The 17,241-nt window shown below is 42.1% G+C and overlaps 1 protein-coding gene across 13 annotated transcripts in view; it reads left to right on the top strand.

Annotated features, from left to right (window-relative positions):
- Positions 1-17,241, top strand: part of KCNMA1 (potassium calcium-activated channel subfamily M alpha 1) — a 407,193-nt gene that overhangs the window by 375,565 nt on the left and 14,387 nt on the right. For all 13 annotated transcript variants that reach the window (XM_075217090.1, XM_075217089.1, XM_075217100.1 and 10 more), the window contains 3 exons: positions 8,019-8,132; positions 12,826-12,956; positions 16,752-16,946. In XM_075217090.1, coding sequence (XP_075073191.1) covers positions 8,019-8,132; positions 12,826-12,956; positions 16,752-16,946 — 440 coding nt within the window. The remainder of the gene's footprint in view (positions 1-8,018; positions 8,133-12,825; positions 12,957-16,751; positions 16,947-17,241) is intronic.

Raw genomic sequence — 17,241 nt, 5'->3', positions numbered from 1 at the left:
GTTTTAAGTTGACCTACACAAGTATGAATATCAACACTTTGACACTAAAGGCTTACAGCTTTAAATGGCATCACTTTGCTGCAGCCTTGTTAACTATCCTGAGATTGGAGTGACATTGACTTCTCTTACCAGCTGTGCTTTTTAGCATTCACCGTTTCATGATAGATGTGTTTGTGCAAGGCCCTGCATTATACATGTGTCGTCACTCACTGGAGATATAGGCTTGTCACATAGCAGGAAAATCAGGGCCCTCATACTTGGCACAGCTTCATAGACTTGTCATAAGTTGTTATTGAGAACTGGGACATAAAGCTTTATTCTGATCTGTCAGTAAATCACAGTGGGTGAGTATAGGACCCAGGACCAGATTAAGATTTGTTGGGGGCCCAGGTTGTCATTTGTGACATTAAAACTTAATTGTCAAAATTATATACTGATGTTTGTGTCAACCAGCATTGTGGTCTCTATGTCCACTTCTGGTTCATCCTTCTGTCCTCCCTCTAGGAGTCCCTCAAGGCTCTGTTCTTGGCCCTCTACTCTTTTCGCTGTATACCACCTCTCTGGGTGAACTCATCACTTCCTTCAGTCTTCAGTATCACCTATACGCCAAAGACATTCAACTCTACCTTTCTTCTCGTGACCTTTGCCCTCCTTTCTGTATCCGACTGCCTTTCTTCCAGCTCCTCTTGGATGTTGTCACGTTTTCTCAAAATTAATATAGCCAGAACTAAACTCATTGTTTTCCCTCCTTCTAGATCTTCACACAACCTTGACCTCTCGATCACTGTTAAGAATACCACCATATCATATGTTCCCACACTCCGCTGCCTGGGCGTCACCTTCGACTCCTCCCTCTCCTTTGCCTTCCACATTCAATTTCTTTCCCAATACTGTTGCTTCCAACTGCGCAGCATCGCCTGCATCTGGCCCTTCCTATCCAAGGATGCCACCAAAACTATTTTCCATGCACTTTCATTTCTCGTCTTGAATACTGTAATCTTTCCCTCACCAGCCTCCCCGGCTCCCACCCTCTCTCCTTCATTCTATACTTAATGCAGCTGCTAGACTTAACTTCCTTTCACGCTGCTTTTCTTCTACCTCCCCTGTGCCTTGCATTACACTTGCTCCCGTTCCCCTACAGAATTATTTTCAAAGTCCTCACCTACAAGGCCCTCTCCTACTCCACCACCCCATAGATCTCCAACCTCCTCTCCATTCACCCCCCCCCTTCAATCCCTGTGATCAGCTAATGACCTTGCCTCTCCTCCACTCTGATCACCACATCCCACTCCTGAACCAAAGATTTCTTCTGGGATGCTCCCCCACACTGGAACAACCTCCCTCGTTCTATCTGACTCTCCCTTAGTCTGTGCACTTCAAACGAGCACTTAAAACACACCTGTTCCTAAAAACCTACCATACATCCACCTAACCATCTCTCCATGCTTTATTTCCTCACCTCTCTCTTCCCCTGTCTACTTTACGTGCTCCTCTTGTGCTAGATCCCCTCCACTGACTTCCCTTTGTGTCTGCTGGCTGTTTGCACCCCCTCCCTTTAGGATGTAAGATCTTACGAGCAGGGATCTCTTCCCTCTTGTCTCAACATTCTCGTCTTCTCCAACTTCAAGTGCAGGTGTGCTGTCAGGAAGCGGGGAGTTTGACAGTTGGGGTGTCAGGAAGCTGGAAGGGAGAGTGTGTCAAATGTGGTGTCAGGAAGCAGGGAATGTGGTAGCTGTGGTGTCAGGAAGTGGGGAATGTGGCAGATGTGGTGCCAGGAAGTGAGGAGTGTGGCAGATGTGCACAGGGAGTGTGGCAGATGTGGTGTCCGGAAGTGGAGAGTCTGGTAGATGTGGTAATAATAATAATAAATTATTTATTTACAAGGCGCCACAAGGTTTCTGCAGCGCCGAACACAGTACAAACAATGGACAGTACAGGGAGTAACAGTACAGAACAATAAACAAGTAATACCAATACTTCAGAGGCTCCAGGCAAAGCAAATATAATGGAGTTGGAGCAGAAGAGAAGGTAGGTGGAAGTAGGAAGCAGATTGGGGAAGTGTGGCCGATATGGACGGGAAGTGTGGCAAATGTGTCAGGAAGCAGGAAGTGTGTTAGATGTGGTGTTAGAAAGCTGGAATTGTGGCAAATGTGGTGTCAGGAAGCAGAGTGGGGGAGTGTGGCAGATGTGGACGGGGGAGTGTGGTAGATGTGGTGTCGGGAAGCGGGGAGTGTGGTAGATGTGGTGTCAGGAAGTGGGGGACGAGTTTGGCAGATGTGGTATTAGGGAGTGTGGCAGATGTGGTATCAGGAAGCAGGGAGCGGCAGTGTGGCACATGTGATGTCATGTAGTAGGGAGGGGGAGTGTAGCAGATATGGACGGGGAGTGTGGCAGATGTGGTGTCCGGAAGCAGGGAGTGTGGCTGATGTGGTGTCAGGAAGCAGAGTGGGGGAGGATGGCAGATGTGGTGTCCGGAAGCAGGGAGTGGGAGTGTGGTGTAAGGAAGCAGGAAGTGTGGCAGATGTGGTGTCAGGAAGCAGGGAGGGGGAGTGTGGCAGATGTGGTGTCAGGAAGCAGGAAGTGTGGCAGATGTGGTGTCAGGAAGCAGGACGTGTGGCAGATGTGGTGTCTGGAAGCAGGGAGTGTGGCAAATGTGGTGTCAGGAGGTGGGTAGTGTGGTAGATGTGGTGTCAGGAGGCGGGTAGTGTGGTAGATGTGGTGTCGGGAAGCGGGGAGTGTGGCAGATGGGGTGTCAGGAAGTGGGGAGTGCGGCAGATGTGGTGTCATGTAGTAGGGAGGGGGAGTGTAGCAGATATGGACGGGGAGTGAGGCAGATGTGGTGTCCGGAAGCAGGGAGTGGGAGTGTGGCAGATGGGGTGTCAGGAGGTGGGGAGTGTGGTAGATGTGGTGTCGGGAAGCGGGGAGTGTGGCAGATGGGGTGTCAGGAAGCAGGGAGTGTGGTAGATGTGGTGTTAGGAAGCAGGGAGTGGGAGTGTGGCTGATGTGGTGTCAGGAAGCAGGGAGTGGGAGTGTGGCAGATGTGGTGTCAGGAAGCAGGGAGGGGGAGTGTGGCAGATGTGGTGTCAGGAAGCAGGAAGTGTGGCAGATGTGGTGTCAGGAAGCAGGACGTGTGGCAGATGTGGTGTCAGGATGCAGGACGTATGGCAGATGTGGTGTCAGAAAGCAGGATGTGTGGCAAATGTGGTGTCAGGAAGCAGGGAGTGGGAGTGTGGCAGATGTGGTGTCTGGAAGCAGGGAGTGTGGCAAATGTGGTGTCAGGAGGCGGGTAGTGTGGTAGATGTGGTGTCAGGAGGCGGGTAGTGTGGTAGATGTGGTGTCGGGAAGCGGGTAGTGTGGTAGATGTGGTGTCGGGAAGCGGGGAGTGTGGCAGATGGGGTGTCAGGAAGTGGGGAGTGTGGCAGATGTGGTGTCATGTAGTAGGGAGGGGGAGTGTAGCAGATATGGACGGGGAGTGTGGCAGATGTGGTGTCCGGAAGCAGGGAGTGTGGCAGATGTGGTGTCAGGAAGCAGGGAGTGGGAGTGTGGCAGATGGGGTGTCAGGAAGCAGGGATTGTGGTAGATGTGGTGTCGGGAAGCTGGGAGTGTGGCAGATGGGGTGTCAGGAAGTGGGGAGGGAGAGTGTGGCAAAAGTGGTGTCATGTAGTAGGGAGGGGGAGTGTAGCAGATATGGATGGGGAGTATGGCAGATGGGGTGTCAGGAAGCAGGGAGTGTGGTAGATGTGGTGTTAGGAAGCAGGGAGTGGGAGTGTGGCTGATGTGGTGTCAGTAAGCAGGGAGTATGGCAGATGTGGTGTCAGGAAGCAGGGAGTGTGGCAGATATGGTGTTAGGAAGCAGGGAGTATGGCAGATGTGGTGTCAGGGAGTGGGAGTGTGGCAGATGGGTGTCGGGAAGCGGGGAGTGTGGCAGATTGTGTGTCAGGAAGTGGGGAGGGAGAGTGTGGAAAATATGGTGTCATGTAGTAGGGAGTGGGAGTGTAGCAGATATGGATGGGGAGTGTGGCAGTTGTGGTGTCAGGAAGCAGGGAGCGGCAGTGTGGCAAATGTGGTGTCATGTGGTAGGGAGGGGGAGTGTAGCAGATATGGACGGGGAGTGTGGTAGATGTGGTGTTAGGAAGCGAGGAGTGTGGTAGGTGTGGTGTCAGGGAGCAGAGTGGGGTAGTGTGGTAGATGTGGACGGGAATGTGGTAGATGTGGTGTCAGGAAGCGGGAATTGTGGCAGATGTGGTGTCAGGAAGCGGGAAGTGTGGCAGATGTGTCGGGAAGTATGGCAGATGTGGTGTCAGGAAGCAGGGAGTGTGGCAGATGTGGTGTCAGGAAGCAGGGAGTGTGGCAGATGTGGTGTCAGGAAGCAGGGAGTGTGAATGTGGCAGATGTGGTGTCAGGAAGCAGAGTAGGGGAGTGTGGCAGATGTGGTGTCAGGAAGCAGGGAGTGTGGCAGATGTGGTGTCAGGAAGCAGGGAGTGTGGCAGATGTGGTGTCATGAAGCAGGGAGTGTGAATGTGGCAGATGTGGTGTCAGGAAGCAGAGTAGGGGAGTGTGGCAGATGTGGTGTCAGGAAGCAGGTAAGGAAATATATATATCTCTGCAGAACTGATAGAGTATAGCAAAGTGGAGGTGTATTCGGCAGAGATAGGAAGGCAGGTCCATTTAAATTTGATTTAGCCCTGTGACAGGTGATTATAAAGCTTATGGAACTTTCTTGGACCATATGCAACACACAAAGGCAGACGGGAGCATTTCTTGTTTCATTAACTAAAGTGGGCTGAAATGCTTCACTAAATATACATTGGATAGTCTTAAAGATTTCAGACTTTGATATTATATGCTGTTTCCTACAATGTATGATCAGAATATATGCAATATGAAGCTCCAGTCAAGTGCCATTAAATAGTGCTGCCTTGATCTTAGAGTGTCCTTACCCTGCTGTTTTGTAACACACACTAGTCGTTCATTCCAGCCCCTTTCCCATGCAATACTTATTTTAATTTACTTACCTCAGTTATGGCCCTTCAGCTGCTGGCTCCTCCTAGTTTATCAGAGTGTATGGTGCAGGGAGCCATGTGCCTCTGATCATCGTCGTGGACCGTGTGAACCTCGCTTCCCCCTGCGGTATGGAGTGGAGCACCCACGTGGTGAGGACCTCAGGGGAAATCCCCGGTACCCTGTTGAGCCAGTCCAACACTGTATAGTATACAAAATAACACAGTAGTTATACTTAAACTTTCAACATATCACAGTATGTACCAATACAAGTAGTCCTTTTTAGTTTATGTTTGCAAACCAAAACAAAGTGTGTTTCCTCACTTCCTGCAAGGCAAATATTTCATATTTCAATATGACATTTTTGAAATTTGGTATGTCATATCCAGTAATCATTAATGCTCATTAATCAGGACAAGTATATAGCAGGACATGTGGCATCCATGCCACCCTCCTGGCTGATCTTGCATAGTTCAGACAAGCACTGCACTGGCTAGTTGCTTCAAGCTTTTCTGTCTTATAATCGCACTAGGCACCAAGCACACATAGCGCATGTCGTGCTGTTGCACCATGAGGAGGGCGGGCAGGAGAGCCAGTTAGTTTGTGAGGCCACATTTACATGGCGGCCCCGCTGCTATTGCTCCGATAGCTCTGTCTGTAATTCAGCTCTGATAGGGTCATGTGACTGTTCCAGGTAGATATTGAATACTCATTTCTGAACACTTCAGTACATACTTCTACATTTATTATAAGCTTTAAAACATTAGCAGGACATTCCAGCCTTAAACCAAGAGTGATATATTTTTTATCAACTTGCAAAAATCACCCTTTTCCATCATGATAAAAGGACAGAAAAAGTGAAAACCAAAGCTCTTTGGAGGAAAAAGGCACTTGCATCTATCTATGGACTGAAATAAAGGTTGTATCATACTCAGTGTATTGAAGTAATAACTGTCCTATGTGTTATTTTAGGCAGTTGGTAATTGCAGCACATTTTGCAGCATTTTGCAAACTCTCTGTCAAAAAGCATCAGATGGAGAAAAAAAGACATGTTGAAACATGATGTGGTGCATATACAATATAAATAAGTAAACATGCATTTGCTCCATATCTTTCGTGTATATGGAGTAGAAGTAATACTGCCAGCTCATATTAGCCCTAGTCACAAAGTGGCTTTTTACATTCTAAATGACACATATACAGTAAATTTGTGGGATTTATCTCCTGTACATATCTATTGTATTAGGACTGTGTATATCCCCATTTTACTTTGCTTGTCTACTTGCATACCCATGTAGTTCATTAGATTTAAGTGCTTCAAAAAAGAAAGGAGACTATAGGTTGTCCACAACTGATTTGTAAACATCAAATACTAGACACTTGTATTCACCTATGGCAATCAACTTTCTTAAAGCTCGAAATACTAACCAGTACTTGGTTGCCTGCAGAACTTGTGTATGAAGCCCAAGGTAGTAGTAGTGGTGTCAATTGGATATTTTTATTAAATGGGCCATAGTCAGACTTGAGAGTGTAACAAAACACTAAATCAAAGTCTAATAGAGAGGTCTGTTCCAAAGTATAGCATCAAAATCCAAAATTAGTCAGTTGTCAAAGGTCAGTTTAAGCAACAAGTAGGCAGGATTATACACATAAATCCAACACTGTTAATTGCAGAATTACTAATCATAGGTATTAAAGAGCTATAGGCATGGCCTTGTATAGAAGCAGTGTTAGCATGCTCCTGATACCGTCACTCTTAATTACGTCTTAAGACGCATTTGATACCAAGGGTGATCATCATCGACCACACAAGTGCACATGCACCATGGGTAAGGTAATTTGTCTAATGCTGACAGTAAAACATACAAGTGAAGGATTACCCCTAAACATAACATATTCCTTCATGTCAGAAACTGAATATAGGGTCGGCCTTCTATTTACTTGGTTTATTGAAGGTCATTGGAGCAGGATACTGCATTCACGTGATTTCATTTAGCTGTATTCATTCATTCATTCATTCATTCTTCTGCAAGGTGCTGCATTTTTCATCATAATTAATGAACATGGATAATATTGACATTACATTGGTGTCGTTGGATATATGGCATTAACATTTTTGGATATTTGACACTAATAGTAAGATCTAGACTGTAAGCTATCAAGAGCAGGGACCTCTCTAATCTCGGTCTCATGTCTGCACCTCAATTGTTAAACTTGTTTTGAACTTGTTCTGTTTTTATGTATGATTTCTATTTTGTAGGATTACTCATTCTACATGTCCACTGCTGCAGAGTTTTGCATAATATTATAGAATAGTTGGCTTCACCCTTGAGAATAGTTGACCATCAGTTAGTTACATCTCTGTAATGGCCGGGCTGCATGAAGCCATCTTATTAGAATGGATTGTGTGTAAAAACATGACTCCCCTATACCATCCTCTTTGACATTCTTAAAATATAATAGTTGTACAAAATAATATTAATTCTGTATGTGTGTGTTTCCAAGCTTTAGTAAAGTAATGAAAAGAAAATAGAATATTAATTTAAAAGTGGGCTAATAATACCATTAAGATGAACATGTGTCCTGGGCCATAAAAGATTAAGAACCCGTGTACTGGGCAGTCTTTGTCATACTACATCATTCCAAAAAGCCTCAATGTCAAATGTGGGACATTTATCATTTAAATAATTATACTGTACATGTATTGATAAGTTATCTGTGTGGCGTTAGTATGTTTTCCCCTGGGTGCTCCTGTTCCCTCTCACATTCCAAACCACATATTGGAAGGTTAATTGTCTGCTGTCAAAATTAATACTAGTCTATGTGTATGAGGGAATTTAGACTGCTTGCTTTGAATGACAGAAATTATCTGTACAGCGCTGCAAAATTGGTGGCGCTATATAAATAAATGGTGATGGTAAGTGATTCATCTCTTTGCTCTTTTAAATGTACATAAAAGAAATGGTGAAAAAATTGAAGCTTTTGTAACTTTTGTAATGTGTTTATTTTCTTTTAAGGTTTTACACCACCTGGGATGGATCGGGCTTCCCCTGACAACAGTCCTGTACATGGTCTAGCAAGGCAGCCATCTATTACCACAGGGGCCAACATTCCCATCATTACTGAGCTTGGTAAACAAACACTGTTATTTATATTGAGGAATGCAAAGATTTGGTATCAAATGTTGAAATTGTGTTTATTTTTAATTTTTAACAATGCAAAAAGTGCTAAAACAAGATACAAATAGAACGGTAAAATAAAACTAATGTAAACATATTTAGTATATTTTATAACCAAGGACATATTAGCCCATGTAACATCTGTGGTAGCTCAGACTAGGGAACCGAAGACAACTAAATTTGCACATTTTGGGAATACAATTAATTTTCTTTATTTATTCAAATTGGCTTCTAATTGGAAAAAAGTGTGAGAAAGGCATGGAGTGAAGCATATTGTAGTGGGTGGTTATGACATTAGTTACTGGGAGTCGGTATCATGGTCAGGGCTCTTTAAACATTGTGCTATGGGGTCTAGTACTTTTTAGTTACATCCTTGTTTATAACCAATTTATATGTGGAATTATTGCATTGACAAATTGTTACTTTGGATTGCAGATGACACTTATCAATGTTGTGTATTTCATGTAAGATCACATTACAGTTTGGTTTACTGTGTTTCACAATGATTTTTGAGATACCTCTGTCCTCTGCTGTTTTCATTCTATGGGAGGAACTGGAGGAAGCACAAGGTTGAGGTTATTAATTCCATAAAGTATCACCACTTTTTATCCCCAGTTCATATCCAAGAAGTTAATCTCCACTTTTTGCTTCCTTCATTTTTATAGAATGCTCCTTTATTGTATATTTACCCTTCGTCTGCTCACTCATGGAGCTGCCTTCTTGCCTCACCCTTTATCTTTTCTCTTTGATCCTTTCCTGTCTTGTCCCTTTCTAACACCTGCCCGTTCAGCTAAGCCTGGCAAACTGCTGCCTTTGATTTCATTCAGTCAGGAAAAACACAGTGGAGCTCACATACCAATAATTACCGAGTTGGGTAAGAAGAAGCACCTCTTCTTGCTTTACCTTCTTGTCACTGTGGACATTATACGGCTGCCCAACCGAGAGGCGCAACCAGTGAACACAATTAAGTGAATACTGCACACTGAGGTCGAATGCTGGATGGGATTTGCCCACAGATGCTTTCTCTTTACTAAGGCATTTCAGAGGCCAATATCACCTGAACTCCCCTCTTCCATGTATGGTCAACTTTAATGGTGACTCCTCCCCCAAATATTTACTTTTGCTTTTTAAAAGTACCAAGCAAGATTTCTTTTTTTTTTAATGCAATTTGTATTTTTTAACTGTGGCATATACACCCAGTTCTCACAGACCACCTGCATAATATACAGCTTCTTCAGGCATATTTGGCATTTATGTGTCTCTTTCTCAGTCAGTACTGTTTGCAATTGTGCAAACACGCCTTCACTGTACTCTGCCTACGTTAGAACGCCTTCAACCCGCATCTCCAGGAGTATGCTGGCATGAGTGGCAGAATGGCGCAATCTGCATGCACTCAATTTCTGGGCATGTTCAGACCATTATCATGCAACATAGACTATGAACACATATTGGTGTAATAGTCTGCATCGGCCCCATTTTCTATCGATGGTACCCGTGATTCCGAATAAAATAATAGCGACACTGAGTACTGCGGCACAAAAATTCCGAATGCCAGGACCCGTCCCTTAGATATCACAAAATAAGGGTTAGGGTTAACATTACCATAATCCGCAGGGTCCTGCCATTGCCTCTTTAAAACAGGAAATCTCAGTGTCTCTCCATATGACGTGACATCATTTTCAAGTGCCGGCATATCCTGAGGTCGTAATTTATAAGAGCCTGGTCGAAAATGTTCAGCGACTCTTTCAAAGTAAGTCTATATTTTTGCCATGTTGCCGTCATTGTATTCGGATTTTTTGTGCCACAGTACTCAGTCTCACTATTATTTAATTAAGAAATACGTACCCCCACATTTTTCATATATGGTTACATGCAGTCATTTTTAAAGCAATCAGCCGAAAGCTGCATAACACATGCTTGCACTATTTTCACAGTGACAGTGTCTTTATAAGCTCTGATAAGCCACATGTGACATACATGCATATACACATACCACAGATAACATTGATCAAATACACAACTATGTAAAAACACAAGACTAACGTTAGATCATAGACACAATATTTAGTTCAGCCATGATTTACTATAGAGAATTTATCTCACAAAAGAAAGGCGTATTAACAAATAAAAGCACATTTATTAAAATGTCATAAAAAAAACAATGACAATCGATTATATTCTTTCAACAGAAAATCCTATATCACTGGAGCTTTCTCGAGTCAGAGGGGTTAGTTTTAAAAGAACTTTATAGTCCCAGTTAAATGGACATTGAGTACAAGTAAAATAATTCTCTTGAGGAACCCCATTTTTGTTTTGTGGACTCACTAATCCCATGCCAGTCTCTTTACCCTATTAAAACCACTCTGTGTATAACAAACTGGTACTTCATTAATACTTAGGAAAATATATTTTTAAATTTGAATCGACAATAAACTGTCCTTATAGGAAGAAAACCTTCCCATTCCTATTGCCAATCAATGTTACTTGTTACCTTTAGTAAACACTCTAGCCACCTTTACATACATATTCAAACATGCATCAAATTGTCTATTACAGTTGTAAGAATTAGTGTTTAAATCAGGAACTGCTCTGATTTTATAATCTTGGATCAACAATAAACAGTCCTTATTTACCCCTCCAGGCCCCGCTCCTTTCTCCACTGATGACGCAGTTCGTCTGGAGTCAGACTTTATCAAAGCATACTCTATATCCACAGACCTTGCTATATAAACCCTCCGGGTATTGCTAATTGGAGCACTTCTCCTCATTAATTATTAACCAGTTATGTTGTTGCTATTCCGCACATACATTTCTCGAATTTAAAACCATTTAACTCTAAGACAATCAGCCATTGATAATAGTTCATTATTAAGTCAATCCTTTATCTTCTAAGGACTGGTTATTAATGATCCATCTTTATACAACCAGAGATTGGAGTAGTTCCTGAAATAAACACTTATTCCTTCATTCAGAAGAGACCGTCCGATGTATATGAACACCTGTCTGTGTTACTTGACTGCAGACAGTCTGATGGGCTGGGTCCAACAGTCAGTCTAGGTCAGAGGTTGGCATCAGTAGTAGCAGACAAGGACAGAAGAATGCTGTAATGTCCTGAAGCAGTAGTCACACTCACTCCTTCTCATCTTGTAGGCTGAGTTGTTTTCATTCTAGGAACTGCAGTAGCTCCATGTGTCTTATGTTCCATGGTGGACCACATAACACCCCTCCCTCTCCAGCTGTTGTCCATTTAACCTATTATTATGGTTTCTCAGTTTTTTCAGAGGTGCAACAGAACCACAAGTGGTCCATTGCACAGTTTCATCAATTTGCACCCCCTACATCCATACCCATCTAACACAGCTCCATGTGAGTAAAGTCACTGGTGCAAGAGCGTTTTTAGCAGGGGAGTTCATTTGATGTTACCTAAAATTAAGAGACCTGTCCTAGAAAAAAATGCATAGTCCTCTGAAGGTGATCTGGTTGCACCCCTGATCTGCATATATACTATGGTATATTTTGTCTTGTATTTTTATTTGTTTTTGTTTCTCATCCAGTGTTTTGGGTACTTTTCTTTTGGCTGTGGGAGAGACACCGCCTCTCAGCATTATTATTCAGTTCTTTGGTTCTGGCTGCTTTTGTTACGTACTTTGTGTGTGTGGCTCTAGTTTTTAAGTGGAACTGGTTTGCCTCTTCTGTAACGATTTTCTGTTCATGGTTCTCACGCCGACATCAGTATGGCTTTGATCACGATAACCTCTGATATAGAATCTTTTCTTATAACAGAGCTGATACTTAGCTGCCCCCAGCGCCTGTTTGTCTGTCAGTATGATTGGCTGTTCAGACAAGAGAGACATGACTCAAAAGGCAAAAAACCCAGGACTCCAAATGCCTTCCAGCCTTTTCCTAGTGTTTGTTTCTAATTTCTGACTTCTCTGGAGTGATCAAGCTCTTGGGTTATTGAAGAGAAGATAGTCTGATTTTCTTTAGGGCAGTGGGAGGTTCAAAGTTGTATGTGATGGAAAGAAACAGAAATACAAAAAAGTCAGTGAAGAATAAATCCACTATGCACACCTACGTGGCCCATTCTCCTACGGGGCTGCAAAGATTCACTACCCATTTGATTTATGGCAGTTTGCATACTTACATTACCCTTGAGTTTATTTAAAGTATTCTTGGCATAAATAGTGTATTTGATTTGTTTTAAGTTGTGTACTCAGCAACCTATTGTGGTCTGAGTTGCCTGGGACATTAATGAACTGTATACCTGTTGTTCATTCCCTGGTGAGTTACTAATATTTAGAAATACTTTTTAGAAAGAATATATATTTTTTTTAGTTCTAAAGTTTCCATAGAACTAAATAACCTCTTCTAGAACCTTTACATGAAAACTGACTTTATTGTTGTCATGTAAAGTTAAATGAGTAAGCTGTGTTTTTGTTGTGCCATTCATTTATATTTGTCTCTGTAAAATGAGATTTAGTATGTATTTTGTATGAATGTTTAGCTACATTCATCACTAGACACGCGTGTTGTAGGTAATTAGCCATGTGAGCTCGTAAAGGGGCATATTGTTATGGGTAAGTAGCAGTACCGCACGTTGTTTTATTCTTCAGCTGACACCTTGGTGTTTGTTTCCTGCTTACAGTGAACGATTCTAATGTACAGTTTCTGGACCAGGATGATGATGATGACCCAGACACTGAGCTTTACTTAACTCAGCCTTTTGCCTGTGGCACTGCCTTTGCTGTAAGCGTGCTGGACTCGCTCATGAGTGCGGTAAGTGACATTATTAAATATAACCGCTTTTGTAATAATAAAGAGCACCAGCATTGTCACCACATTCCCTTCAACCTTTCACCACTGTGGCTATTCAGTGTGATGGATTTCCAGATAGGAAACGATACTGATGAGAGTGCCCATGTGACACCACCCTAATATTCATAAAGGAATGGGTACCTAGTGAATTTATAGGCTGCGTTTTTCCATATATGGTTGTTTAGCCCACAAGATACCTGCCTCCAATGTATGTACGTGATGAGTATTTTGAATATTTTCGCATGAATAATAATTCAAAGAAAAATGTTATTCAATGTTTAAATATTATATTTTTAACCTGTGCTTTATTTATTCACATGAGTCATGGTCAAATAAAACATATTGGCCCAGTGAGGAAGTTTGACAATCATGTTGCTTTGAGGAGGCTGTACAACAGTTTAAGTAGTAACTTTCTTGTTGAATACCCTCTGCATGAGGAAATGTATTGTATGATAGATTCCCAATAATTCCTTCTGAAATGTCTTACATTAGAAGGTTGACTAAGTAAATACTTCTGTAAAAATCCAAATTATAATATTTTGGATAAATCGGTTGTAAGAGATTTTGGGTATTTACAATTTTTCCTTGGTGAAAAACCTTGCTAATGCCTACAGTCTGTACATACACCATAGGTTTAATTGGGAACTTTATAGAACCCCCAAATAGGGCTGGTTTCACCGTTGTCTGTCACAAAAAAAACAAGTACGTTGGAATATTGGTTATCACAAATTCTTCTCCAATAAAGTTTAGTAAGTAGAGAGTCAATCATGTGCATACAATCTAATCTTGGTGTAATGGGAGTAAGTTCTTTATAATATATCTCCATTATGCCATAATAAATATGCCTGACATTCTCACAATACTTGAGATTCTAGCCTGTTAATTCACTAGTAACAAAGCTGTCATTGTTGAGACTCCATTTGGTCCCATGCAGATTATATATGTTGTCCCCAACCACAGTTCTGCAAAACAAAGTGTTTAGATGTTTTGTCAAGTAGCAACTTGCTTCTAATATATTTTATGCTCAGGATTTATTCATATTCTCTATCACTGTGATAACCAAGAATGTGCCGATAATGAGGCATCCTCAGGCAGCACAATTTATACCTCTGATGAGAATTCTCACTAGCACTGTACCCTTTCTCCCAAGTATGCTACTTGTGCAGTTTTCACTGAGCAAATTCTAATGAAGTAATCATCAGGACACAAAATTAATATTTAACACATACATTGTGGTCTCTGCTCTGCAGTCACTCTTGACGTTGTAGTTTCCTATATACCCTAGAGTTTTGTGGGGTTTTTTTGTTTAAAAAAAAAGATCTGCCTGTCTACCATTTAGCTGAATGTTTAATTGATATGTGTTGCTGTCAGAGCAGCTGAAGGAGATATCAACAGCACCCAAGACCTGAGTCCAGGGAGGGATAATCAACTGTGACATTTGCAAGACAAAAGCAAGGCTGCCAGACCAATGTGTGTCATGTCTGAAAAGGCATTCATGCTTTCACTACACACACAATCCTGCAATTACGTGTCCTAATGCCCTTATTAACTGTTACATTTAGAACAGCCTTTACTGCACCTGGTTATTTAGCATCCCTCAGGTCTCTGAGGTCACGTTAATAATATTGTGTCCAGCCAATTGTTGAAAACATTTTGTTACAGTGCACACAGTTGTATATCTCACCACACATTGATAGGCTCAAAACACTTTACTGTGTGAAATGAACAGTATTTAGGCAGTACATTTATTTTGAATAAATAAAAAACTAATATATTAATACAGCAGGTATGTCAAACTCAAACAACACTGTTCCATAGTGAGTAGGTAAACATAAGTGCATAAGCTCTGAAAGATATATAATCGAATAAGATCCCTCTATACTTTTGATATGTTTTAATAATTGGGTTTGTAAATTAGAGTTGTGTTAATTTTTAATAAACCACAAAAGCATTATTATTATCTGTTCATCCGATGGCTCAAGAATAAGATCTAGCATAAAAGCTGTATGGAATTATTAACCCATTTATTCTCAAGCAAGTGGCATGATCACAAATAGTCGTGGGGAAATAGAATATATATATTTATTTTGTCAGGTGTGCCAAACTTAACAGGGGTAGATGTTTGGTTTACTGAAAAGGTTGGGCACCTGTCTTTTGCTTAATAATGAATTGGTGAAGCCATCTGCTATCTTTCTCTATATGAGAAATCCTAAAAAGCTCTTGACTCACAGGACACAATGCTCATGATCCTCCCCTGTTGTTAAAATATAAGATCTCACCTATTTCCGATCATGAGTGTCCTAATCCCATGATCAGCTCAATCAGCTGTATATACATTAAACCAATGGGGTCTTATTTGTACCACACCTGACTGAATGAAGCAACAATATCAAGTGGTGGCTCTCACACATATCCCTGGTGATATGTGTGTCCAACATACAGGGCCGACAGTACAATTAGGCAAACCTAGGTGGTTCCCCAGAGGTCCAGTAGTTAGGGAGCATATAAAACACTATCCAGTGTTTTTAATGCCCACATGGAACACCAGCTGCTGCTCCTCCATGTCTCTGATGGGCTGGGAGTATGGCCCTTTGCTATGATTTCACAGGCAAGTTCCACACTCCAGCCTGCTAAGGTAAGAAGCAGCAGGGGTGGGACACTTCTTCTGGTGAGGGAGCCTTGCCTACATATCAAATTTTTGGGTAATCTACCAAAAGCAAATTTTAGCTCACTCAAGTCAATTCACCCATTACATCACTTATCCACAACCCTTTCTCTCCACCTGATCTATCACCGAGAAGTATGCAAAGGTGGACAAGGCCTAACCAAAGTTCACTTTTTTCATTCTGTGTAATTGGTATGATATTATATGGATTTTACATACCAAATGGAAGGAAGAGTCTCCCATATGTCCAGGGCCGGATTAAGGGAATGGAGGCCCCTGGGCTAAGGGGGACTCCATTCCCCCGTGAGGGTTCCTTCCCCCCGTGATCCGAGCTGCCCGCTCAATTTTCCCCGTGATCCGAGCTGCCCGCGCCCTTCCCCCCTCCCCCCCGGCACTTACCTCCTTCTCTGGCGCGCTGTACACTCTTTACTGAGGAGATCTCGTGAGAGTGAGACTCACGAGATCTCCTCAGTTAGGAGACTACAGCACGCCGGAGAAGGACCGCCCCCGACCGATCAATACTGCTGCTGAGCACTTTCAAGGGCCCCCTGGATGCCATAGGCCCCTGGGCTGTAGCCCAGTTAGCCCTATGGTTAATCTGGCCCTGCACATGGCAGAGTTAGAGGTTTACCTCAATAACCTGGCTAAAGAATGGGATACGCTGCGTACCAGGCAATCTGGGATCCCTTGATTCTATGAGGCTTTCTCTATTTATATGGTAGTAATTTATGACCTTCAGCTCCATCAACTCATAAATATACACCAGACACACATTTATAATTCACACCTGTTTTGGTGTACCTATTTTTTCTACTAATACATACAATTGTAAAATGCTGATACATAAGACCCCCCTTTTTATTTTAAACATTTTATTATTGACAATACTGACATACAGCTTTGAATAAAATATCTCCATAACATTGGTGACATTTTTGATCCAATGTGTTTTCTGCATTGAATCGAAAGTCCTAGTGGTCTAGAGCTGCAAAGCAGAGGAGACACATCTGATATATCTGCATTCCTGAATTTTAAATGGTTGGCTGTGACTATACTTATAAACTTTTTTTGTTTTTGTTTAATTTTTCTAGACCTACTTCAATGATAACATTTTAACTTTGATCAGAACGCTGGTGACTGGAGGTGCAACACCAGAGCTGGAGGCTCTTATAGCAGAAGAGAATGCATTACGTGGAGGGTACAGCACCCCACAAACTCTAGCAAACAGGGACCGTTGCCGAGTAGCACAGCTGGCTCTGTATGATGGCCCATTTGCTGACCTTGGGGTAAGGATATGTTACATACAAAATTTAAAGAGTTTCTTTCTATTTTTTTAATACATTTTTTTGGTTGGTGGTCTGCATGCCATATAAAGATGCTGTGTTTCATAGTCTGCATATGAACTGGCTAATAATCTATAGGTTACCTATTTCAGCATTTAAATGTGTTGTGAGGATTGCTCACAATATTGGTGTTATGGAGTCATTGTTATAATGCGCTATAACACAACAAATAATATGATAATTGCAAAATTTGCTTGAATTTGTTATCTACTGCAGAGCTACTAATCTGTATATAATT

Source organism: Mixophyes fleayi, chromosome 6, assembly GCF_038048845.1.
Source record: "Mixophyes fleayi isolate aMixFle1 chromosome 6, aMixFle1.hap1, whole genome shotgun sequence".
NCBI lineage: Eukaryota > Metazoa > Chordata > Amphibia > Anura > Limnodynastidae > Mixophyes > Mixophyes fleayi.
This window is presented reverse-complemented; position numbering and strand designations above follow the sequence as displayed.